This window comes from Chaetomium tenue (genome assembly GCF_020726465.1).
Source record: "Chaetomium tenue strain MPI-SDFR-AT-0079 chromosome Unknown F5144scaffold_6, whole genome shotgun sequence".
NCBI lineage: Eukaryota > Fungi > Ascomycota > Sordariomycetes > Sordariales > Chaetomiaceae > Chaetomium > Chaetomium tenue.
This window is the reverse complement of record NW_027117334.1, coordinates 915,067-938,362: the sequence shown is the minus strand read 5'-3', so window position 1 is coordinate 938,362 and position 23,296 is coordinate 915,067. Positions and strand designations below refer to the sequence as shown.

General features: G+C 57.1%; 7 protein-coding genes across 7 annotated transcripts; 4 read left to right on the top strand and 3 right to left on the bottom strand.

Annotated features, from left to right (window-relative positions):
• Positions 1 to 1,509: 1,509 nt before the first annotated feature.
• F5144DRAFT_339867 (kinase-like domain-containing protein) lies at positions 1,510 to 4,104 on the bottom strand. The gene is made up of 2 exons (XM_066784221.1): positions 3,799 to 4,104; positions 1,510 to 3,742 (listed from the first exon to the last, which is right to left on the bottom strand). Exons 1-2 carry the CDS (start codon positions 3,967 to 3,969, stop codon positions 1,580 to 1,582), a joined length of 2,334 nt encoding a protein of 777 aa, XP_066639543.1. The 5' UTR covers positions 3,970 to 4,104; the 3' UTR covers positions 1,510 to 1,579.
• Positions 4,105 to 8,885: 4,781 nt separating this feature from the next.
• F5144DRAFT_495948 (uncharacterized protein) lies at positions 8,886 to 9,917 on the bottom strand (the record flags this gene model as incomplete). The annotated part of the gene is made up of 1 exon (XM_066786124.1): positions 8,886 to 9,917. One exon carries the CDS (start codon positions 9,915 to 9,917, stop codon positions 8,886 to 8,888), a length of 1,032 nt encoding a protein of 343 aa, XP_066639542.1.
• Positions 9,918 to 10,861: 944 nt separating this feature from the next.
• F5144DRAFT_517314 (Stc1 domain-containing protein) lies at positions 10,862 to 12,468 on the top strand. Its single transcript, XM_066786641.1, has 4 exons — positions 10,862 to 11,248; positions 11,303 to 11,449; positions 11,511 to 11,930; positions 11,986 to 12,468. Exons 1-4 carry the CDS (start codon positions 11,006 to 11,008, stop codon positions 12,073 to 12,075), a joined length of 900 nt encoding a protein of 299 aa, XP_066639541.1. The 5' UTR covers positions 10,862 to 11,005; the 3' UTR covers positions 12,076 to 12,468.
• Positions 12,469 to 12,964: 496 nt separating this feature from the next.
• Positions 12,965 to 13,290, top strand: F5144DRAFT_339766 (uncharacterized protein). The gene has a single exon (XM_066784219.1). The coding sequence runs from the start codon at positions 12,999 to 13,001 to the stop codon at positions 13,227 to 13,229; it is 231 nt and encodes a 76-aa protein (XP_066639540.1). The 5' UTR covers positions 12,965 to 12,998; the 3' UTR covers positions 13,230 to 13,290.
• Positions 13,291 to 14,600: 1,310 nt separating this feature from the next.
• On the top strand, positions 14,601 to 16,593 carry F5144DRAFT_495368 (uncharacterized protein; the record flags this gene model as incomplete). The annotated part of the gene is made up of 4 exons (XM_066786097.1): positions 14,601 to 14,712; positions 14,764 to 15,149; positions 15,197 to 15,299; positions 15,353 to 16,593. 4 exons carry the CDS (start codon positions 14,601 to 14,603, stop codon positions 16,591 to 16,593), a joined length of 1,842 nt encoding a protein of 613 aa, XP_066639539.1.
• Positions 16,594 to 17,679: 1,086 nt separating this feature from the next.
• F5144DRAFT_656454 (uncharacterized protein) lies at positions 17,680 to 19,905 on the top strand (the record flags this gene model as incomplete). The annotated part of the gene is made up of 4 exons (XM_066793161.1): positions 17,680 to 18,173; positions 18,225 to 18,616; positions 18,697 to 19,111; positions 19,172 to 19,905. Exons 1-4 carry the CDS (start codon positions 17,792 to 17,794, stop codon positions 19,903 to 19,905), a joined length of 1,923 nt encoding a protein of 640 aa, XP_066639538.1. The 5' UTR covers positions 17,680 to 17,791.
• Positions 19,906 to 20,387: 482 nt separating this feature from the next.
• Positions 20,388 to 22,939, bottom strand: F5144DRAFT_605349 (uncharacterized protein; the record flags this gene model as incomplete). The annotated part of the gene is made up of 2 exons (XM_066791422.1): positions 20,388 to 20,867; positions 20,930 to 22,939. The coding sequence occupies 2 exons, from the start codon at positions 22,937 to 22,939 to the stop codon at positions 20,388 to 20,390; spliced, it is 2,490 nt and encodes an 829-aa protein (XP_066639537.1).
• Between the last annotated feature and the right edge of the window lie 357 nt (positions 22,940 to 23,296).

Here is a 23,296-nt window from a genome sequence, read left to right as displayed (position 1 = left end):
AAAAACGTGCACCTCCCGACCGTTTCCCCCCCAGTTAGTCAGTCAGTCAGTTAGTCAGTCCGTCAGTCAGCCGGACAGGTAACTAAACTCTGTAAATCCCAGTCATGCGATGCTCGAGCCATGCCATACCATGCCATCTCCAATCCACTAACTAGCCAGAGCCAGCATGTCTCGGATAACCCACCGACCACATCCCCCAGGCAAGCCAGGGCAAGCCAGGGGAAGCGGTGCATCGCGCGCCCCCCAAACCCCACTCCGCGTCCCTCGTTCCCCCTCCCGCCCCCCCCCTTGCCCCCCCCGAACCCCCCATGGTTCAGATCCTCACGGCCGGAATAGGCAAGAGGATCTCTTTCTCTCAAGAAAAAGTGAGACAACGATCGGCTTCAAGGACGCCCGCCGCCAGCTACGGGATACTGTGGACGGAAGAGGGGACCTTGCGGTGATCATTGATTTTTTCTTTTCCTGACCCGCCACGCCACCCGTGCACGAGCCGTGCTGTGGTGGATGTGTATGTATGTATGTACATAGTTACAAGTAATTGTGGTAAAGGTGAGAACTGAGTTCGAGGTGGCGAATTGACCGTATTGTATTGATTGATGTGTTCGTACATGATTAACTAGCCGCGGTATCCAGCGCGGTGGTAAGGTAAAAAGACAAGACGGGTGGGCAAGAAGTTTAGTGATACAAAAACGGTGAATTCGACCAGTTCACAAGCAGCTCAAGCGAGAATGACAAAAAGACGACAAAATGGATCCAGATAGTGCAACATGGGAACTTGGTCGGAGCAGCGATGGTGATAATTGACGATGACGCTCCGGCTGAACTTTCCATCTCTCTGGGAACTGGACGGTGGTAAATATGTGGACAAGGACAAACAATATGTGAGGTAAGTATGTGCGTGCGAGGTGATAGATATGCCGAGCGGTAACAAAGGACAGTAAGATCGATAAATACCAACAAATCCTCCCCCGCATCCAGCCTCCCCCCGTCCATCCAACCCAACGAACCATAACAATGTGTGTGGTGTTTGCGAAATGACAAAGGAAATATGAACACCGATATGATGTCTGCGGCGAGCAGCAGCAGCCTGTGGCGGGGTAAGTGACGACCAAGGAATGTCCTATCCAGCCTTTTCACCTCCAATCTATATATAGGGGGGTATTGTAGTATTTGCAATGACAGAACAAATTGAAACGAGACAGGAAATCGATGACAAGATTATTAGAATCCGTACTTTCAACAGGGTGGGCGACAACAGCATCCGCCCCAGGGTATTCGTGATAAGTCGAAGTGAAACGCCACGACCAGAAAGCGTGGGTGGTGTGATAATGCGCGATAGGAGAGAGCGAAATTCGAACGTTGTGACAGAGACCGCCGCAAGAAATCCGAGAACCGATAGAGTGAGTCGAGAAATGAGCGATGCGACCGATAGTGTATGATGATGCCACCCAAAAATAAAGACAAGCCCCAACACCGTCCCATGAAACCCAGCCAGGAACAAGACTTTTGTGTGCGTGTGCGTGTGCGTATGTGTGCGTGTGAGAGGGGTCGAGCGGAAAACAACCGCGCCGCCAAGTGCTTAGAAGCGGTTGCCCGCTGCCCAGATGCTCGCCGAGGCTGAAGCCGCCCAGTCGCCCTCGTCGTATGGCGGTGTGGGCCACTTGTGCTCGGCCGCCGGCTTGTGGAAGTTCAGAGGCTTGGGGGTAATGGCCTCCTTGCCATCGCCGAAGAGCATCACATTGCCGCTTGCAGAAGGTGAGGGTGTCGGGTACGGGTCGGCCATGCCCAAGGCGCCGACAACTTGCCGTACTGGGTCATTCCTCTCGAGGCGCTTCATGGCGCGGTGGGTTGAGGTGAGTACCTCGTCTAGGAGCTCCTCCTCTTCGTCGGGGGCATCGTACTGGTTGACATCATGAACAGCATGCGCCCTCCGTGTCCGACTCGACACCGGACCCGTCCTTTGAGTCGTGCCCATCAAGTTATCCACAGACCTAGGTTGGTGGTGAGGCAACGAGTGATGACGTTTGAGCGTGGTGTTCGACGTCACCTGATGCGCAGGTGGTGCGGGAGGGATGTCGGAGACTTGCAGCTTCTTGTCCAAGGAATCGTAGGTGTCCTTTGGGACAGGTGCGGGAGGCGGACTGTCCATCACCATGGACGACCTGTTGCTCCCCCATGGCCCACAACCAGCTTGGGCTTCGAGGTCATCGTAGGCTGGCGAGATGGGCGTCTGATGCCTCCCAGAGAACCTCCTCGCGCGCTTCCGCAGGTGGGAGAAGAAGCTCTCCTTGTGGCCGCTCGTTGGCGAAGCAAGGCCCGAGTTCCCGTTGAGGGCCCGCTCGGCCTGTTGCCTGTGGATCTCGGCGTAGTGGTTGGTGGTAGACTGCACAGATAATTGACGGCCAATCTTCTTGGATCCCTTCTCGTCGACCGGCGCAACCCTGATCCCGTTCGCATCGTAGTGCGCCCGGTTGTTTGCTTGAGCAGTAACGGCGTCGGACAAGGGGGAAATGGGGCGGATCGTAGGGAGAATGTTGATGGGCGCGACATTTGACGGGCCGTTTGCCCACGTTGTCCTCTTCTGCGGGGGCGCTCTCGGCTTGGGCGCAGGCGGCTCCGACGTGATGATGGGCGAAGGGCGCGCAGCGGGGGTTTCCTTGAGCACGGGCTGCGGGACCACAGAAATGGCCTCAACGCTCTCTGTCCGCCCAATCAAGGATTTCCTAAACCACGACGGCTTCGACGAGGTCGGTGTCGAGGTGACGGAATCCTTTCCCCTGCTCACATCGGATTGCTTCCGCCCAAGGATCTTGGATGCTGACGATTTGGGTCGGAGCGGATCAACGGCATCGGCGAAATACTCGTGGGCAATCGCCTGCGACGATGTCGGGCGGTTCTTGGGGTCCCACATCAAACACCAGGTGACAAAGCGCGCAAGAGAGGCAGGCCATTGCGGGGTCGGCAGGAATGTGTCCATCGAATGCGGCGCCATCTTGGGAAACGAGAAGCCGAGCTTCCCGGCGAGGCGGGTCCCCTCTCTCCACTCACCACCACCAACCGGCAGACCAGCCTTGTTGGTCCAGACTGCAGGGCTCCCCATAATCTCACACACCCTCCACACCTGGTCGACCTCGTTTCCACCGGGGAAAAGAGGCTTCAGGGTAGCTACCTCCACAGCCATGGCACCGACGGCCCAAATATCGACGGGCGCCGAGTACTCGCCGGCCCTCAAAAGCACCTCCGGCGCGCGATACCACCTTGTCGAGACGTAGGTTGTGTAAGGCAATTTCGAATGTGTCTCGCGCGCCAAGCCGAAGTCGGCGATCTTAACGGTGTAAGTGGGCGGCGTGGAAGGCGGTGTTACCAAAGCCGAGTATCGCCTGAATGAGTTGGTGTAGTCGGAATGGGCCGAGGTAGAGACGAGGATGTTCTCGGGCTTGATGTCTCGGTGGAAGAAGCTGTGGGCGTGGATATGCTCAAGACCCTGCATGATCTGGAAGAGGATGCTCTTAACGCTGCCATTGTCGAGGCACTTGTGATCCCTCGCCTTCATTAGCTGGTAAAGATTCCCTTCCATGTACTCCATGCAAATATGAAGCTTCTTGCTGAAGGGATCAAGGAAAATGTCGAGCGCCGGGACTAGGTGGGGGTGGATGGGTAGTGTCCTGAGGAAGACCACCTCCCTCAGTTCCATGCATGCTGTAAACGAGTCAAACGTCTTCTTCATGGTCTTGATGGCAATCTGGTGGGGCAATGTTAGCACGGACTCAACAAGCGCATAGAAAGGTGGCGACATACCACTGTGCCCCGGCGCGCAACGCTGGCGCCGGCACTCCGTACCCTGGCGAGAACCACACTGCCAAAGCTACCATCGCCAATCTCCTTCAAAACTTCGAACCTGTCCTCAAGAGCCATCCCATTGATGACCTGAGTGGACCCCCTGCGGGTCAAATCGTGTGCTACCGTCATCTTGTCCCCAAAAAAGAATTAAAAAAGATATGTAGCTGTCGAGTCGCAGGCCACGATCTAAGGTTCTTCGTCCGAACTAATGCTGTACCCACAGATGAACGACCCCTGACGCACTGCGACGGGACGAACTGCAAGCAGCAAGCTCTTCGCAAAAGAGCCACAGACTGTTTAGCGGGGCATTCAAAGTCGACGATAAAGCGGACCAAGGCGAAACTTTCTCGGGAGGAGATAATGGCGTCGCGGGGGATGTAGTGGTGGTCAACGCTAACAGATGGTCGCACAATTCGGAGGACCGTCGTCGGGATCGGCAGCGAGCGATCAAAGCGTCGCGATTGTATTTCAAGGAGCGAAAATAGTTGGAGATTCGAGATCAAAGGAGTGGACGAGTGTTATTGACTCAAAAAAGGAGCGACATGAAATGATTGAATGGTGGAAAAAGGAGGTCGGTGGTGGTGGCAGGGTTTTGGGGAGGAGGACCGAGGCCAGGATCTTTTCGCGTTGCGGGTGGGTGGACCGATGGCCAGGGCCCGTAAAACGGAGGCTTTCGTGAGTGTAACAGCAGGCCCAGTTAGCGCGAACCGAAGCAACGGGTGCCAAAAAGATCGAAATTGGCTTCCCAGGAGAACGGAAATGCCCAGTCAAACTGCCTTGTCCAATGCGAGTCTGTAATAAGGAGCGAGGACGGGGAGGATGAGCGTTGGGTGTATCGGCGTCGTCGGGGCCTGGAGCTAAGGGTGTAGCCAGAGTCCCACAGTGTCGGATCTTGCGGGTTTCGCGCTTCAGGCTGTCGGTTCTCGTTGTGGTGTAGGACGAGCGGTGACAGGCAGAAAGATAGAAACAACGCAGGCCAAAACGAACGAGCGAGACGTGCAAAATTCCAGAGATAGAGAGAGTAAAAGGCAGCGAGCTGCCCTCTCACGAGTCGCGAGGCGAAATGGTCGACAGTTTTTGCATCGGTCGGGTTTCGAGACGCTGGGGAAAGAGGAGCGCTTGCCGTTCTGTGGGAAATGGGCGTGTGTCCCCTAGCATGAATCGCCGGAGCCGGGGGGGTGGACTTCGAGAAAAACGATAGGGTCCCCAATTTCGCTAGCGGCCCGTCGAGGTGTTGCTCTTCTCGAGCGCAAATTGAGCCTGGCCGGGGTTGAAGAGGTTGGAAAAAGCAAAATGCGATGCGACAAGATCAAGCCCGGCAGTGCTTATTGGGAATCAAAAGTGCGAATTCGCGACTGGGTGAGTGTTCGGGTGCGCCAGGCCGGCACGCTGGTGGCACGCACCCACCGCTTGTTCCAGCTGCGGCGGGGGGGGGGGGGGATTCTTGGTGTACCGCTCTCGTGGGAAGGAAGCAAACGTCCAAGTTGCTTCTGCTGGTGTGGCTAGAAACTTTACACGGTAATTCGCACACAGTATGCTACACGTCTTGTTCCTTTTTTGGAGCGTCTCATCGGTCCGACGAAACTTTACCAAGTTCTTGACCCCAACAACGGGTGCGAATCGTTGCAATCTTGTTGCCGTTGCTCAGCTCCGGGTCTCCATCGTTGATGAACATCAACGTGACGCGGGAGTTAACTCACACAGTCTGGGCAGGCTGATCCCCCATCACCCGCAACCGGTGCGCTTGACCGTTGGACACTCGGCTGTCGCCAAGGTCGAGTTTCCGCCCTCCCCAGCATGTGTCATTGGCCGCGAAAACTGCCCAAACCCGCTATTTTGAGGGGAAATGGGTATGAGTGGGAGGTGCGCCAATAACGATCTGACGAGAGCCACCGCGCAGCTCGCCAGCATGCAGATTCGTCGAAAGGGCAAAGTGGTTTTGGTAGCATCGACTGTTATTCGCAACACCAAAACATTGTGTGGTTCGGTTCGTGTCAACGAGGCACGATCGCAGCCCCATTCGACGACGAGTCCGCCGGCCCCACATGTCTCAAAACGGCCATCGTTTTTACAGGGTTCCATCTTCTGTTCGAAGAGCGGAACGGATGCGCCGGTAGCTTGGAACAGGAGAGGTCGGGGGGGGGGGGCGAGAAAGAATTATTCATCGGACGAAACAAGGACGCGATTCCGCAACGAAAAGGCAAGAGGTGATGGGGCAGCAAGCTCGTTAAGAAAAAGCTGCTGTTTCAGAGAGTGCGCGTTCGAAGCCCCATCACGTCCTGCGACGCGGGCTCATAAACGGTGTTGCATCAATGACGGAGCGAGCGACGCGGAGGGGACGGATACGGCCCTGAGAGGCCCCGGATGGGTGTGTGGGGTCGCGACGGTGCAAGTGTTCCAATAATGCCTCGCGCTAATTTAGCTATTCACGTCTCTGGCCCCGCCGAAAAGGGGTGGGCGGTCGGTTTTCGATTCCAAAAAGGGTCGACTCGCCAAGCCGCCACGGCCCTGAAGAACGGCGAACATCAAAGATGTTTGACGGATTCTGCAAATGAAGGTCAACGAGTTTCGGCATCACGAGCCACGCGAGAGCGGGGCGACGAGGATGCAAATTTCCATCCTCCGGTGAATGTTTTGATGTGCAATCCACAACAAGGCACTCACATGAAGCTTTTCAAACCCCTCGCTCTTCCTGCCCCTCCATGGGGAACAGCAGCTGGGATTGATGGACACGGACCTACCAAGTAGACATGGACCAGCTGTGCCTCCCCTCCCTTGGACTCGATCCCGCTGCTCTGGTCGAGGCGCCGGCAGCACAGGCCATCCCGCGGCGGCGCTGGTGAGGGGCGGTGGCAGGCAAGTCGACGCCGCCAGGTTCTGGAAACCTTCGATACTAACTGTCAAACACGTCAAGTGGGGTGTCATTTGATAGCACCAGGGTACCGGTTACCTCGGGCACCAAGCCTGTTCTGATTCATCAACACTCTTGGCAGTCGGCGGAAAGATCGTGAAAGCAGTACGTCGCACAGGCATATGATTACCCTTACGAAGTACCTACTGTGCGCACAGTAAGGCTTTCGCGGAATAGGCTGAACTCACAACGTGACACCAGAACATGGCTTCGATGAAAATTCCATCGATAGCAGCACCGTTGCGACGCTGCCGTTAAGCAGGCGGGCTTCTGGAAAGTGCGGCACCGCGAATGCCGCGCTCAGCTCCCCCTCGCATCAACGGTTTCGAGCCCTGGTTCTTCCATCTCTCGTCCTCTGTCCACCACAGTACGTCAGCTCGGCGTAACAGGAGCGTAATGCTCCCGCGCAGCATGGCGGATTATTTCACGCTCCATCTTCGTATCCCAGCTTTCCTTCCACAGCAACCGGTAAGAGGCGAACCGCAAGACCGTTCCAGGAGGATGGGAAATTGCAGCTCGCCACCCAACCTAGCCCCCTTGAGTAAGACCCCGGGCACCGGTGGCAGGAATCCCCCTTGCTCGGCACGACCGCCGGAAGTTCCGCCGCGGCCGAGCTAGCAATTCCCCATCCGTGAACTTGGGAAAGAAGTTGGAGGATCGATGGGGTCTTGCGCACGCGGACCCCTGGTCTTGTTGTAAATTTCCTCGGGAGGAGGGGAGGGAGGCCCCAGAGGCACCAGGGCCCCCAGCAAAGCGGGCAAAAAACTCGAACGGTGGTGGTTGGCGAGGTTGGGCTTCGTTGCCCCGCATTCTGGAAGAGCTTTGATGAGAAAGCGAAGCTCCTTCTGCCGTTCGCCGTCGGCGCTTCATGCGAGCGGGGACGCTTCTTCCTACCGACCCCCGACGGTTGTTTAAACGGCATATCGAAGTTTATGCGCTAAGCCTTCAGCCACGACGCGTGTCAAACGTGAGCTGCGGCGGAGGGAAAGGCTGTATGAAGTAATCAGGCTGAGCTTTGCATTCTGGCGCTCCTCGTTGGCCGTAAAAGGTGGGGAAGCCTGCCACAGCTCGGACAGCTCTGATCTGAATCAGAAAGTGTGGGTCTCCCGAATCCTGGCTGAGAAGCTGGCGTGGCTGGCACCTAGCTCGAGCTAGCAAGCCTAGGAAGACTCTGCGGGCTCGCTTGCCCAGGTAGTTAGCGAGCCAAAGGTCGATCTCTTGATTTCGGCTTCGCTCTGACCACCATCCCCCGGCCCGTGTCCTTCAACATTTTGTTCGGCCTCGTCCTTTTGGCCGAGAACTCCAGCTGAGGTCTTCCTGTCGAGAGGGGCGAGGGCACTGGGGGCTGAGACTGAGACACCTTGATACCCGAATAGTCAGTTAAATAGATCGGTCCTAAGGAGTGCACGTGGGAACCTAGCTAGGTCTGCTCGAGGTAGTTATGCTAATACGAATAAAGGTGGTTAACTAGTTCCCAGTTACATAACTCGATTATCACAGCAGGTCGAGCACAATTCCGGGAGATATTGGGTGGCAATACCCGAGGCCTACCGCTTGAATACGGGCACGCCAGATGACTACCAAATTTAGAGATGCAGACGGATCGTCGGTACGTAAGATAGCTATTGCCACGTTCTGGGGCCATGTTGAGGCGCTTGACGCTGAAGTCAGATCGAATGGGTGCTGAGCCGCCGCCGCTGCCGCCGCCACAATTTCGAGCGGCGGCCCGAGGACTCGGGCCGTCATTGTTTTCGAACATGCCTTGCCCATTGCTCATTTCTTGTGATCGCAATATGCTTCAAAAGCTCAGCTGGCGAATATTCGGTGATCACACACCGGTATCTACCGTGACCAACCCCGGCCAAAATTCGGGGCTGGGGGTCAGGGGCAAAGAATGATATCCAACAATGGGGTAGTTATCGGCAGCCTTCTCGTCAAAGAACGTGGAAGAATCTTAACACTTGAAGCCGGACTTGTGGTGAGTTGGGGGAGGGAGGCGGGGGGCTAGGTAAACTAGGAGTACCTCGTGGACTTCGCCCGCTGTTCATGACTCATGTAGATCTAACACCGACAGGGAGATGCACTACAAGCCCATAGTTGGGTACCTACCTCAGTTAAACATACGTATTTCAGCTCAGGAATACAGTATTTTCCATCCACCAGTACCTGCCCTATCTTTTGTCGACTCGATCCCTTTGCTCCGTTTCATGTCCTCGAGTATTTTCTGGCTATTCGGATACCGAAAATTTAACTCCAAACCCTTCATCTGCCGCAGTCTCGCCGCCATGACTGCTCCAATCGCACCTTCGTTATTGACCGTCACAACTTTTTCCCAGTACTCAATGTCCGGGTCGTCATCGTCGCCCATGACCCCATTGTCCCTCCATTGTCGGATTAGCCGTTCCTTGAACCAGCAACTCGCAAAATCAATGATAAAGGGCGTGTGAGAGCGAGAGTCGACGACGATGTTGTATGGCGCGCAGTTATTGTTGAGCACCCCGCGCCTGTCGATCGTGTGCACAGCATCAACCGCAGCCTGCACTATGTCTGGCCAGAGTCCCATATCCGATGGGGCTTGGGGAGAAGTGGGCAGCTCGTACAGAGGGTACCCGGCCACTCGTTGGAGAATGACCCCTTTGACTTCAAAATACTGTGCCGTATCTGAAGAGTTCAACAGGTCGTGCGGTACGTTGGGGATCGGGGACACGAGGCGCACATGGGCATACATTCGCGGTATCAACTTGCCCTGGAGATCTTTCAGCCGCTCGTAAGCCTGGGTTTCGCAGTTGAAGTTCCTCTCGCACTCCTCCCACACGGCAGCCTCGAACTCGGCATTGGGTTCCAAGTCGATACATTCGTTGTGGGGCGGTAGGTCGTCTTGAAGGCTGATGGGTTTTCCAGTCTCGTCAAGCTTCCCTCCTTGGTTTTGGCCGCCCTCGGCCTCGAGACCTTCCTCTTTTCCGCCAAGAAAGCGGTCCATCATCCCCCGCCGGACGAAGGACTGGAAAGCTAGCTCGCGTTCCACTGTATGGGGCACGTGTTCTCCCCGGTATCTGCGAAGACGTTCGCCAAACCGACGGTCATAAAGCTTCAGTACGGCTTGAAAATGAAACTTGTGGCCCGAATCGTCGGAGCCGAACAAGACGATGTTTAACACCGGAGACATAGTGACGCTGTAGATGCCAACGGTCATTGCACGGTCTGGTTGTGAGCCATTGGAAAATGGCCAGTCGCAGCAACTCTTTAGCACTTGGAGTTGGAAAGACTTTGCCGTTTCCCATGGTAAAGGAGTCCCAGCGGAAACGGGAGTCGTCCTATCGCCGCTAAGTGCGGTGTTCCAGTAAGCAAGATGATTGGATTCCAATAGACGGTGACTTTACGTACGTGCCGGTGTCCATTCCTTTGAAAATCTCGGCACCGTGGGTGAAAATGACTTCATGAGCAGGACTAGACCTAATGATTCATTGCTGCACGAAGGCGGGGTCAGAACTGAGACTTATTATTATGTGATTACCTACATTGTTGGCGCTGAGTCATCCGGCTAGGATTTGAGATCAAGAAGATGGTCGAGACATCAAGTATCGCCTTGCCTAGCTCATTTCCATGTTTCTTTCGTTTCTAGGTAGGTATGTAACGTTTTCGTTAATATTTGTTTTGCGCCTCCCCCGGCCTTGTTGGTATGTAAAAAACATCAAGTGTGACGCCCTTTCGTACGTCCAGCAGTTGAAATCGAGGTATAACCATCGCAGAATAGCATGGAAAGAACGGCTTCAATAGGTAGCATATTAGGTTATTTATCATTATTCCTAGCAGCAATATTACTATTGAATGAAATCCCATGCTCACAAAATTCAGGTTGCAACCCGAGGGTCAAAGTTAGGTACCTAGATACCTTACCTATGCACCTTCCCAAGCATTCAGGTATTAGGTAGTTCGAAGTATTTCATGTTCTTCGCCGGCTCTTTCTCGTTTTTGAATACCGAAACATTTGTGAATCCTTTACAGGAAAGGCCTCTTCCCTGCCTTACCTATTAGGTACCTTACCTAACCGTAAGGCACCCAATGAGGTAGCCCTTTTGCCACCCTCTCGTTGCTCGATCAGAGCTGCCATCCCAAGATCTAACCTCGATCCCCACCCTCCACACTCGGACCTTCCCTCCATCTTTCTACGGTCGCTCGAGAAACAAACTCCCCTCCAAACCGACTTTTGACACCCGACTTCGATCAGCAAAATTACAAAATTCTGACACCAACATGGCACCCCAACGGCTGCGCTGCCAGCAAGGCGAGTGGAAGACTCGCGACCAATTTTCCAATCGGCAACTAGCCAAGTATGACAAAGAAACCCGCTACGGAAAGGCGACGCCGTCCAAGTCTGGAATCCGCTGCACTGAGCACTCCGGCGCGCCTACGAATGAAGTGCTTTGCAAGGGCCCTTGCCGTCGTAAAAGGGATCGGCAGTGCTTCAGCAAGCGCACTATCCAGCATGAGACTTTTGTGAGTTTTGAATATTAAGTTCCGACACCTGGTTGTGTTTCTTACGTCATGTAGTGGTGCGTCGAATGCACGGAGTGGAAGCTCCGAATGGAGATCGGAGAGTCGCTGCCGGCGCCAGGCGCCCAGTTGTCGGTCGAGGAAGCCAGGCCGGGAAACAATTCGTCATTCGGCAACTATGATGCCAGTTTGGACGACGTTGAGGTAAAGATGTTCTAGCCCTGCCTAGTAGTGTCTTTGAATTTTTTTTGCTAACTATTGATAGTCCACTGTCGGGACCGAGGATACTTGCTCGGTGGTTATGTCGGCGACGGGGACCAGCGAAAGCATCCTGGAGACGAAATCGGTCCAATACGGCAACTGGTCGGACGGCTTGATCCCCCAGCGCCTTACGCAGGTGCAGACGAGACCGCCACACTGGCTAATACCCATCCCGGACGGAGCACTGACCGAATCCATGCAGATGGAGACTTCCACAGCCGACAACACTTCGGTTGTTGGAAGCGACATGACTTCGACTAAAGGCGGAGCCGGCAGAGCGCCCGTCTCCTTCAATGCTTGGGGCCCGAACGGCGAATATGCTCGCATGAACAAGACACCAACAGTCGCGTCAGGAAGCACCCGCACAGTGACGACTGCACACCGCGAGTCTGTGAGGGAGAACAAGAGTGGCTGGGCCAAGGTGGTAAGTGGTCCCCTCCAAGCTTGCCGTAAGGATACTTGTACTGATCATGAAGTAGCCGACCCGCAAGCACGCACCACAGCTGCCTAGCTACCTAAAGTCGGAGACGGCCGGCGCAGACAGCGGCCCAAGCCGCCGTTCGGGTTAGGATTCCGACGGCCTCGATATGGGCTCTGATTCTGATATCTACGCCGACTAAGAACCTCTGGGACAGTGGCTCCCCGCCTCTTCGCACGGTTTCTCCTCTCTTCTTCGCACCTGCAAAGAATTGCTGAAGAGTGAGCGTCATGGCCCTTCGTGCGTGTCACACATCACCAAGGACCTCCCTCATTTGAGAGAGCACGCCAACTGGTTTTGAGGAGGAGGCGGGTCACACGGGAAGGAATCGTTGCGAGGCAGAGGCAGTCAGATACATTGAGAACTATGGCGCTGGATTTCCCCACGAATATCGGGCCTAATTAGTTAGGTTAGGTAGCCACCGTGATATAAGCGCAGATTCTCAGTCCTACCGCGACGACAGACAAGTGACCGATGTTCCGTATTTAGAAACCGAGACGCGCGGTAACAAGCTAGGCGGCCAGGGATCTATCCCCTGTGTTTCGGGACCGTGTCGCCCGGGATGTGTGAGCATGCTAAGGCCGAGCTGCCGGGAGGAGGAAGGGGGAAGGGGGGTTGGTATCATATGGCACAGCCTTGCTCACCGAACCCCCTCCCGGCAGTTGAAGAGGGGCTAGCTAACAAGAAACGAGGCAGCAGGTGCTGTGAGACAAGCTTTACGGGCGTAGCGAGGGGGGTCAGGGGGGTGGCCATGTGCGGAGCGGAGGTGGGTTGGGGGAGGGGAGGGGGGGGCTGAATCGGGGGGAGTTCCGGGGAGCCGGGGAGCTGCGGGTAGCGTCCCCGAGGTTTGGTGGGTACGGGCACGGGCACGTAGGATGCAGGTCGTGGATCGGGGGTTGGGGGTTGCGGGTTGGGGGTTGGGTATACTGTATTACTGTGCTATGCTATGCAGGTGGGCGGGCGGGTGGCGAGTGAAGCAGCTGGGTAGGGGGACAGGACCGGCCGGGTGGGGGGATGATGATCTCTCGGCTGCTTGCTGGCGGAGGGCGCGGATCCTTTGCTGTGGTTAGTTGCCTTGCGTTATCTTTGCCTGCCTTGCCTTGTCGCGATGTGATGTGCGTTGGGCTGTGGTGCGTGGTATCGGGTGGCTACCCAGGGATGGGGAGGCGAGGATGGGGCACATGTGGGCGAGTTGATCGATCGGGTGGAATGCAAGCAGCGAGAGAACGGTGGCGGCGGCGTTGATGGGTCTGGTGTGTGCTGGAGGATGATGTGGTGTGGCGTGGTGTGGTCCGGGATGATAGCCATTACACGGCCTCGGTAGAGGTGGGTGTTACCTTACCTGGCAGCAGAGGATTCTTCATTATCATTGATTGACGATGCCTAAGGGGCCTGGAGGGTGCGTATGACCTTCATCTTCCATCAACCTCCCTCGTGTCCTCCTTGAGTGTAGGTACGCGGTGACGCGTTGATGCTGGGTGTGCCCGGCCAGCTTCATTAGACGGGCGTATATACTAGGCGGACCGTTATTAATGGTTGCGTAACGCGGGGTAGAGCCTAAAGAAACTCGGTCGTCGGATAGGGTTGTGATTTGTGGCTGTGTGATGCGTGGTTGACCGGGCGTTCGGGCCTCCTTGATTGATGCCCTAAGCCGTTGCCCGGCTGCGGTGTGCATGTTGCTTTCCAAGCTTCGGGCCGGAAAAGGGGGTGCGCCACTTCCGCCCCGCTTACCGGGCGACGCGGGACGACACGGCAGAGACGAAACACGGAAACTTTGGATGCCTCTTTGATTCTTGTTCGAGGCAAATGGATTCGTGGCGGGAAAGTGGACTGTTTGCTGTACACTGCATCGTGTTGTGCATCGGGAAATTATTGCGAGTTCAGGACTACCCGGTTGCGGTTACGGTTTCGATTGGGGTGGCCGTCTGTGTGTTACGCCGGGGAAGATGAATGAGATACCGGATTAGGTTGGAATTAGGCATCTGAGGCGAGGTGAGGGATCACTCCATGTTTCGCCTCTTTTTCTTGGTCTGTCCCTGATCGGGGGATCGGGACGTAGTGGAAAAGGACGAGGCGGACAGCGCTGATCTTTGGTGTGGTCCGCCTAGACGGTACCGTTGCCCGGGACAGGGTCGACTCTGTCGGATGGGGTGGTGAGGTTCATGGATAGAGAGGAATGAGGAACGGGTATATCTGGGCTCGCGTCGGCAGCTTGCAGTTTCCCTACTCGCTTCCCTCCCCACCTCCCTCCCCACCTCCACTGCGTCGGTTATGTCGATACCCTTTCCTGTACACATGTGTCTCGCCTCTGCATCCTAAACTCAACGACACTGTCGACATCTTCTCATTCACGTCAGAATGGCCTCGCAGACACCCAACTGGATCCCTTGGCAGGGACCTGCCCCGCCGCCTCCCCCTGCCCCTTTTCCGGTGAACCGAGGAGCGGTGTCTTTCCCACCACCTCCCCATCCTGTCATTCATAACGCCGAAGACGATGATATGACAGATGGGAGTGGTTCGGAGGACGGGTCGCACAGCGGTTCTGACCAGGAGACGGAGGATGAACCCGAGAAGACCACACCCAACATGGGGCGACCAAGAGAATTCATGGCACCCATGAATCTCCCACCCCAGGGCAACCACGGGGTACCTGGGCCTCCACGGCCCCCGGGTCAAGGGCCGCCACTTGATGTCCTCAGCGAGATCAGGAACATGATCAAAGAGGAGTGTATGGCACACCCGGCCCCCCAACTTTTGCTGTTGTTGACATTCTTTGTAGTGAAGCAGGTGCCGCCGAGTCCCACATCGCCTGAAGTGAACGTCACCAAGGGCCCGATACAACAACCGGCTAGGATGGTAGTCCCAAATATGTCGGCTCCCAGGCCGCAACCGCCGCCTCCCTTTGCTCCCGCTCCCGGCCCCGCTCCCGCTCCACGCGGGTCCCCAGCCCAGCAAGCACCGAACGCACCACAATTCCCTCGGCCCCCGCCTGGCGTTCAGTGGGATAAACCAACACCGCCGCGGGTACAACCACCGCCCGGAGCTGTGCCAGACTCGCCAAAGGAACTCAGCGCCATCGACAAGAAGTGGGGAGTGCTGTTCGACAAGGATGACGTTCCCACTAAACGATGGGAACAGGTCGTGAGAGGAATCGGCAACTACCTTGTAAGCATCCTCGGCGGCGAGAAAGAATATTCACTAACTATTCGCAGATGGATGAGTTTATGCCGCAAAATACGTTAGTGGTGACACCGGGGAAAATGGCGGCGTTCTATTCGCACCATAAGCTCGAGTTGGAGGCTTTCCCTTTCACAGGTTTGTCGGCCTTGTCCCTATCGTTTCAAAGGTAATGTCTGACAGTCAAAAAGAAATATTCCGCGGTCGCCAGGGCGCGCCGCCCGCAAGACTAGCAGAGCTGTACCAGCAGCTGGGGTGTGAATATTACCTCGTCCCCGCTGAACCCAAGGCCCGGCCTACTGTTCCAGGCTTGACCCTCGCGGGCTGGTCACGATGGATGACATTGGCCATGCGGGCCTACCCCAACGAGGAATCGCAGCGGTTAGGTATGGTTGTCGCGACCCTACCCATCAACGCCGCCGCTCTCTTCGACATCAAGCCGGAGCGCCTGCCCAAGCAGATCTCCCGCCACTTGCTTCCGGAACGACCCGATCGACAAGCTCGAGTCCTCCTAAGCAGCACTCTCAAGGCCCACCTCGAAGCAACCACACAACACCCCCCTCGCTCACCCGACAAAGCGCCCCCCGCATTCATCCACCTCAACCCCATCGACACCGACCGAGAGCGACGCATCCCACGCCCGCTCAGCCCTCGCACCCGCTACCGCCCCACCGAACTCCCCTCCCCACCCTCCTCCCAAGCCGGAGACGACGACTACCACCACCGCAGACGCACCACCACCGACCGAGACCGCGACCGGGACCGGGACAACAGAGAGCGCACCTACCGCGACCCCCTCGCCCATCTGCCCCCGCATGCTTCTCACCCGCCCCTAGCTTCCTCGAACCGCCCCGCCCCGCCGCTGGCTCGTCGCAGGCACTCGATGTCTGGCGGCGGTCCGGTGGTTGGTGGTGGTGTTGGTGGGGGGAGGGGGGAGTACCACCCGGAGAGAGGGCATCTGCCGCGGTCGTCGTCGGATTCGGCTATGGAGGGGAGGAGGGAGAGGGGGGGGTCGAGGGAGGGGGGGAGGGAGGTGAGGGATAGGGAGCGGGATCGCGATCGGGATCGTGAGAGGGAAAGGGAAAGGGAGAGGGAAATGGGGAGAGAGAGGCCTAGAGATAGGGATAGGGAGCGGGATAGAGAACGTGAAAGGGAGCGTGAAAGGGACCGCGAGAGAGAGCGGGAGAGAGAGGTTAGGTTGGGAGGACGAGAGAGCGGGAGGGAGCAGAGGGAAAGGCCCCGAGAGAGAAGGTCATCATCGGCGGCTGGGTTTCCGGAGCGAAGGGGTAGTAGTGGGATGCGCAAGCCACCGCCGGTGGTTGTGAGGAACGGAAGGAAGTCATCTCGGGATCGGAGCGGAGGTGGTGGTCTCTTCTCGGCCAAAAATGCCTTGACGTTCTGTCGGGTTGGTTTGTCTTTGTTGGACGGTTGACATGGGGTTTCAAATTGGGTTGACCTTGCGTCACAAGCAAGAGCGGACCACTTCTGTAACAAAATTTTAAATTTTGTATGTCACATGAACCGGTTCTCTTTTCTCTCTTTGTTTCGTTCTTTCCTTGGTTGTATCAAAATTGAGCCGAGTGAGCTCCGGTCGAGATATTTTCCCATGGGGTTTTACCCCACTAAACCCCCATTGAACCCCACCAAGTAAACAGCCGAGAGCTGTCCGCGGATCTCGCGCTTTTCACCCGAACCACCAACGACAACTCGAACGATGCTGATTCCAAGACACTCTCGATACTTCGTAGTTCTAGGGAATTATCAAAGCTATTGAGATACTTTAGAGAAATCTAAAAATCTGCCTAACGAGCAACCAATCTCCACATGGTTATCTTTCAGTCTTTGCACATACTCCGGAATTCTGCTGTGGAATGCGAAAATCAAGCCCCTCTGGCCCCCACGGGCAACCCGGCAGTGGTGCTTGGCTGAACTTGGTAAAAGCTTGTCTCAACCCTGGTGGCTGTTGCCCTGGACCCGCCCACCGCCAACCGTAGTAACGACGTCATATGCAGCCGTGGTCATCTGAATGCGCACCGCAACGCCGATCCGATGCCACAGAGGCAAATCATGCTAATGAATTTCGAACTTTCAGGTCATCGGGGAGTGGCCGGCTTACCCGAGAAAAGCGAGATGCAACATTGTTTGCCGCCCGACTTAGGACGTCGGCCATCCGAACACCACCCTCGATCGCCCCTCGTTGCGCCGTCCATTGGCGGCTGGATATGACGTCGATAGCTTCCTTCTCGGGAAGCCCAACAAAGCCAGACCCGCTTTCCGAGATGTGAGGTTTGTGTACCCGGGCTGCCGGGGTGTTGGGGCGGCACTTGCAGGCGGAGTCTCCGAGAGAAGGCAGACTCGCAAAACCAGCAAAACCATGCTTCACTGGCCGGCCCTCCAAGGCTGTGGAACTTGTTGGATCTAGGTACATGCAGGATACCGTTTTCGAACCTGGGGATCCTCGAGATCCAATGTAGACATTTATAACCGCCGAATCCCCACGGATTCCGACGTTTGTTGATCTTGTTCAACTCCTCCTTCTATTCTATAGCCTCAAAATTCAAATGGGCTCTGGTTCCTACTCCCGCATCACCCCGTGAAGACCACCAATTCATATTTCCCACTTGCCTAACATGGCATCCGAAAAGAAACACGAGCGTTCCAGCTCGTCGGCATCAGGGACCAACGTCGAGCACGATGACCTACCACAGACTAGCGTCGATGGCTCGCGAGGTGCCTCTAAAAATGAGCGGCTGGAAGCATCGAAGAAGCTCGCAAACCCCTTGGCCGGCCTCAGCTCCGAGCGACTAGGGGCTATGGGGGTAGAATACGCCAAATTGGCCGGACTAACTAGCGATGAGGACATGCGGGCATTCCGCCTCGGCGCCATGATCGCCGGAGACAACACCCAATACGACCAAATCCCAGAGCTCACTGAGCGTGAGAGGGAAGTATTGGAGAAAGAGACCACCCACAAGTGGTCGAACCCCAGCATGCTGTACTGGGTTGTTATCAGTAAGACACCAGCCCCATCGAGCAACACATAGCGACGACTTACACTCTTAGTCTGCTCTCTCTGTGCCGCTGTCCAGGGTATGGACGAAACGGTCGTCAATGGCGCGCAAATCTTCTACAAGGTTGCCTTCGGCATCGGCACCAAGAGCGAGCGGGACACCTGGCTCGTCGGCCTCGTAAACGGCGCCCCGTACCTCTGCTGTGCAGTTTTGGGCTGCTGGCTCACCGACCCCATGAACAGGGCGTTTGGCCGCCGCGGTACCATCTTCATCTCGTGCCTGATCTCCGCCCTCGCCTGTTTCTGGCAAGCTTTCACCAACACCTGGTGGCACATGTTCATCGCCCGCTTCGTTCTCGGGCTCGGCATCGGCCCCAAGTCTGCGACCACGCCCGTGTTTGCTGCTGAATGCTCGCCCCCGAAACTTCGTGGTGCTCTTGTCATGGTAAGCACCATAGGTCCCCCTAGCTCTCCCCCCTCTCCCCCCTTAACAACAACAAACCACAATGCTAACCCGCCTCGTAGCAATGGCAAATGTGGACCGCTTTCGGCATCATGGTCGGGTACATTGCTGATTTGGCATTTTACTTCGTCCCCGACAGTGGCATCGAGCTTGGACTGAACTGGCGCCTGATGATGGGCTCGGCCATGCTGCCCGCCATCGTCGTCTGTCTGCTCGCCTACAAGTGTCCCGAATCGCCGCGCTGGTATCTCACAAAAGACCGCCACCGCGACGCCTTCGACGCCGTCTGCCAGCTGCGCTTCGAGAAGGTGCAAGCCGCTCGCGACTTGTTCTACACCCACACCCTCCTCCAGACCGAGAAGCAGGCCATGTCTATCGGCTCCAAGAACCGCATCCTGGAACTGTTCACCGTCCGCCGCAACCGCAACGCTATGATTGCCAGCGAGATTGTCATGTTTATGCAGCAATTCTGTGGTGGTATGTCACTCTGCCCCCCAAAAACGGGTAAACGAAATAGCTAACATCACCGGGCCACAGTCAACATCATCGCCTACTTCTCCTCCGAAATCTTCCGCGAAGCCGGCTACCCGGACGTACCCGCGCTGGCCGCCTCCCTCGGCTTCGGCGTGATCAACTGGCTCTTCGCGCTCCCCGCCTTCTACACCATCGACACCTTCGGGCGGCGCAACCTCCTCCTCACCACCTTCCCACTCATGGCGCTCTTCATGTTCTTCACGGGCTTCTCCTTCTGGATCCCCGCCGACAGCACCGCGCACATCGCCTGCATCGCCCTCGGCATCTACCTCTTCGGCATGGTGTACTCGCCCGGCGAGGGCCCCGTGCCCTTCACCTACTCGGCCGAGGCCTACCCGCTGTACATCCGCCCCATCGGCATGTCGCTGGCGACGGCTACCACCTGGTTCTTCAACTTCATCCTGGCTGTCACCTGGCCCAGCATGCTCGAGGTCTTCAAGCCCCAGGGCGGGTTTGGCTGGTACGCCGGGTGGAATATTGTGGGGTTTTTCTTGGTGTTGTTCTTCGTGCCTGAGACCAAGGAGAAGACACTCGAGGAGCTGGATGGGGTGTTTGATGTTCCGCTGAGGCGTCAGGCTGCGTATGGGGCGAAGCAGTTTGTGTATTTCTGGCGTCGATATGTCTTCCGGCAGGACGTGGCTAAGCCGGTGTTGCCGCATGATGAACCGGATGGGTTTACGGTGGAGAAGGACACGGGGATGAGGGAGAAGGTGGCGGCGAATGATGCGGCTGCGTAGGTCGCTTCTGTTCTCGGGTTGTTTTCGGGTCCGTAGAGGGGATGGATGGGACAGCGCAATGTGGCATGACAGTGGCTATATGATATCCGGACATGGGTTTAGGTTATGATTTTTGGTTGAATTTGGTACTCTAGCGAAGCCATTTTTAGGCTGGCGTTGTCGAGTGATTACAATACCCACCAACATTCTTTGATACATCTGCTACTCAAACTGCCCCACCAGTATTCGTGTCATCCTCATCATCGTTTGCAGCCCCATGTGCTGTTGACATCCCGTAAGCAACTCCTTGTTTTGCCGTCCAGTTAAGTGACCATGCAGCCATGCAGCCATGCAGCCATGCAACCATGCCAGTTGTTACTGGGCATCCCCAAAGCGAGAGACGTCATGCAACCGTCGCCACCAAAATGCAAACATCCAGCCATAAAAACTCCTTCAGTATGCCACCCCATCGGCACCTATGTCGGCCAGACCCAGTGAAACGATCATGCCCTCTTCCTCGGACTCCTCGGACCAGCAACCGCAATACCACCCCCGCCCCCACCCTTAGCACCTCCACCCCCCAGCCCCAGCAACGACACCGACATGGACAACCCCCCCAAACTACTCGTCGTCGTCTCCTGCTCACGCTCCTCCAACGAATTGATCACACACCCCGCACGGTGCAGCCGCAGACGGCGAGCGCGGCGGTCCTTCTTGCGATCGAGCATGCGGTCGCGCACTAGCACCCAGTCGGCCTTCCAGTTCTCGATGCTGCGCACCAGGTCCGGGTCGCCACCACCCGGCGTGTCGGGGCGCGCGGTTTCCTGCCAGAGCGTTTCCACGGCGCGGAGCTTGAGGCGCAGGTGTCGCAGCTCGGATTCGCCGGACAGGATGTCGTCTTCGAGGTCGCAGATTTCTTGCTCGAGGTCGAGGACGCGCGTGGCGGCGGCTTCGGTGCGGTCGATTAGGAGGGCGTGGAGGTGCTGGGGTTTCGTGTTAGTGAGGGATGGAAGGGTGGTGAGGGGGAGGAAGGGGGGGTGCTTACGTCGGATTCTTCCTTTCGGGCCTCTAGATTCTTGACAACTTCGGCCAACTCGCGGTTCAACCTGTTTGCTTCGGATGCCACTCGCTCGGCCATGTCAGCTTGGGCTTGGGCGGCCTGCTTGGCTGCCTCAAGGGCCTCGTTGGTGGCCGCAGCGAGCTCGGGGCTCGACCGGGTCGGGGAGATTGAGAGTTCGGAGTATTTGAAGCTGGAGGTGAGCCATGGAAGGGGACTGGCGAGGTCGCGGATGTCTTGGTTTCCAACCCGGAGCATTGGCACGGGGAGCATGGCCGGCGACATTCCGCTGCCCCACTCGTCGTGTTCTCCGGATCCGGACCTAGATGGTTCCTCCCTTGCTTCACCCCCGCTCTCCGTTTCCAATCCTCCCTCTGGACTTGTTGGTTGGACTTCTGTCGCTGCTTCCTCTCCGTCCTCAGTCGTAGCCTGCGCCGGTGCCTCCTCGTTGCCAAGTTGTTCCTCTTCGTCTTCAGGTATGGCCTGCATTTCCATGTCCGCCGTGGCTTCGGCTTCGGCCGTCTCCTCCGCAAGCACTAAGAGGTCATCCATCTCGTCGACTTTCACGTTTAGGACGTCGAGAACATCCGCTTCCAAGCCGCCGCCGACCCTCACCGAGGACAGCCTCTGCACCAGATCGCACAGCCGCTCCATAAGCATGATCCTGCCCGGTGGGAGGGTGTCGGTTTCGGTCTCCTGGGTTTCCTCTATGATCCGTTCCAGGCCCCGGCTCCCGTCCCATTTTGAGGGTAGCGGTATCTCCCTGTCGTAATCTCCACCGTCCCCCCGATCCTCGCCCTTTCTCAACCCCTCCATACCGCTTCCACTCAGCTTTTCATCCTCATACCGGCCAGCGTCATACTCGCGGTATTGTTGCCCAAGGTCATCCTTGCCCTCGGTCCTGACCTCATATGCCTGTGGTTCCACGTACTTATGCGAGCTCACACGTTCAGGGGATGCCGCATATCCGCAAGAGCCCTCGTTGCTGCGGGGGTCGTCGCGCCCTTGGAAGCTGCCGTATTCCTGGGCGTCCTTGTACCCGTCGGAGCCCTCTCCGACGTGCGTATCTCCCCCATCATCCGCATACTCATAATCGAGAAAGCGAACCCGGCCAGTTTCCTCCTTCACAGTCGCAACGCTGTCCCAGCTATGCCGTTGACTGGCAGTGCCAGACCCGTTCTCTTCGAAGAAACCGCCTTCGCCTTCCCCTTCCCCCTCTCCATCCCCTTCTTCTCCCCTTTCTTCTCCTCCTCTTTCTTCTTCTCCTCCCCTCTCCGCCGCTTCCACTTCACCCGCAAGGTCGCTCCAGCTCTGGCTCAAACTCCGGCTCGGACTACTCGAATCACCACCCCCTTCCTGCTCCCCCTCGTCACCCTGGCCTTGATCTTGACCCGAGCCATCCCCCAACCCCGTCTCCCCTTTCGCCCCCACCCCCACCCCCGGCCTCAAAGGCGAGAACCCCGACCCCTCCGACCCCGTCCCAACCCCCGACACAAACCGCTGCCCGCGCGCCCTACCCCGCCAAAACGACGACGTAGCCGCCGCCGCCGCCGGCAGCGGCGAGACGGGCAGGCCGGCGCCCAGGCCGATGCCGACGCCCGTGCCCATGCCCGTGTGCAGGCGCAGGCTGAGGGCGCTGCCGGCGCGGCTGTCCGTTCTGCTGTCGGCGCGGCTGCCGGCGCGGCTGTGGCTGGGGTTGCTGGGGTTGCTGTGGGTGGTGCTGGCGCGGCTGCTGCTACGGCTGGCGGGGGTGGGGGGGATGGTGGGGTTGGTGGTGGTGGCTGTTGTTGTGGGGCGGGGGGTGGTGGTGGTGGTGGTGACGGCGCGGGGGATGGAGGATGTTGATGAGGAGGAGTGGTGGTGCTGGTGTAGTAGGCCTAGCTTGCGGCGTGGGGAGGTGGGTGGGGGGGTTTGAAGGTTGGGGACGGGGATGGAGATTTGGGAGTGGGCGAGGCGGGGGTTTACGAGGGGTGGCGTGCGCTGTTTTTGACGGGACATGTCGTGGCCTTCTCGTGAGTTGGTGTGGTTTCGGGGTTGGAATTCATGGTTTTGGTGTTGATGTTGTGGTTGTTGCTGAGGTCGCTGTGATGGCTGTGGCTGTGGCGATGGTCGTGGTGGTGATGGTTGTGGAGATGGATTTCGTATTGGGTCGGGTCGCCCTGTGAAATGTTGCTGGAGCGGGAAAGAGTAATCCTCAGGAGCAAATGAAGAAAGCGACGAGATAGAGGGCGAGAGTGCGATTTCCCAGTCGTCGCCTGAGCCTCCTGAGCCCCCTTCCCCGTCTGGGTCGTTCATTTGATTTGGGCTGATGTGTCCGTTTGCTCAGGTGAGTCGAGGTGAGTGAGTTGAGTGCGA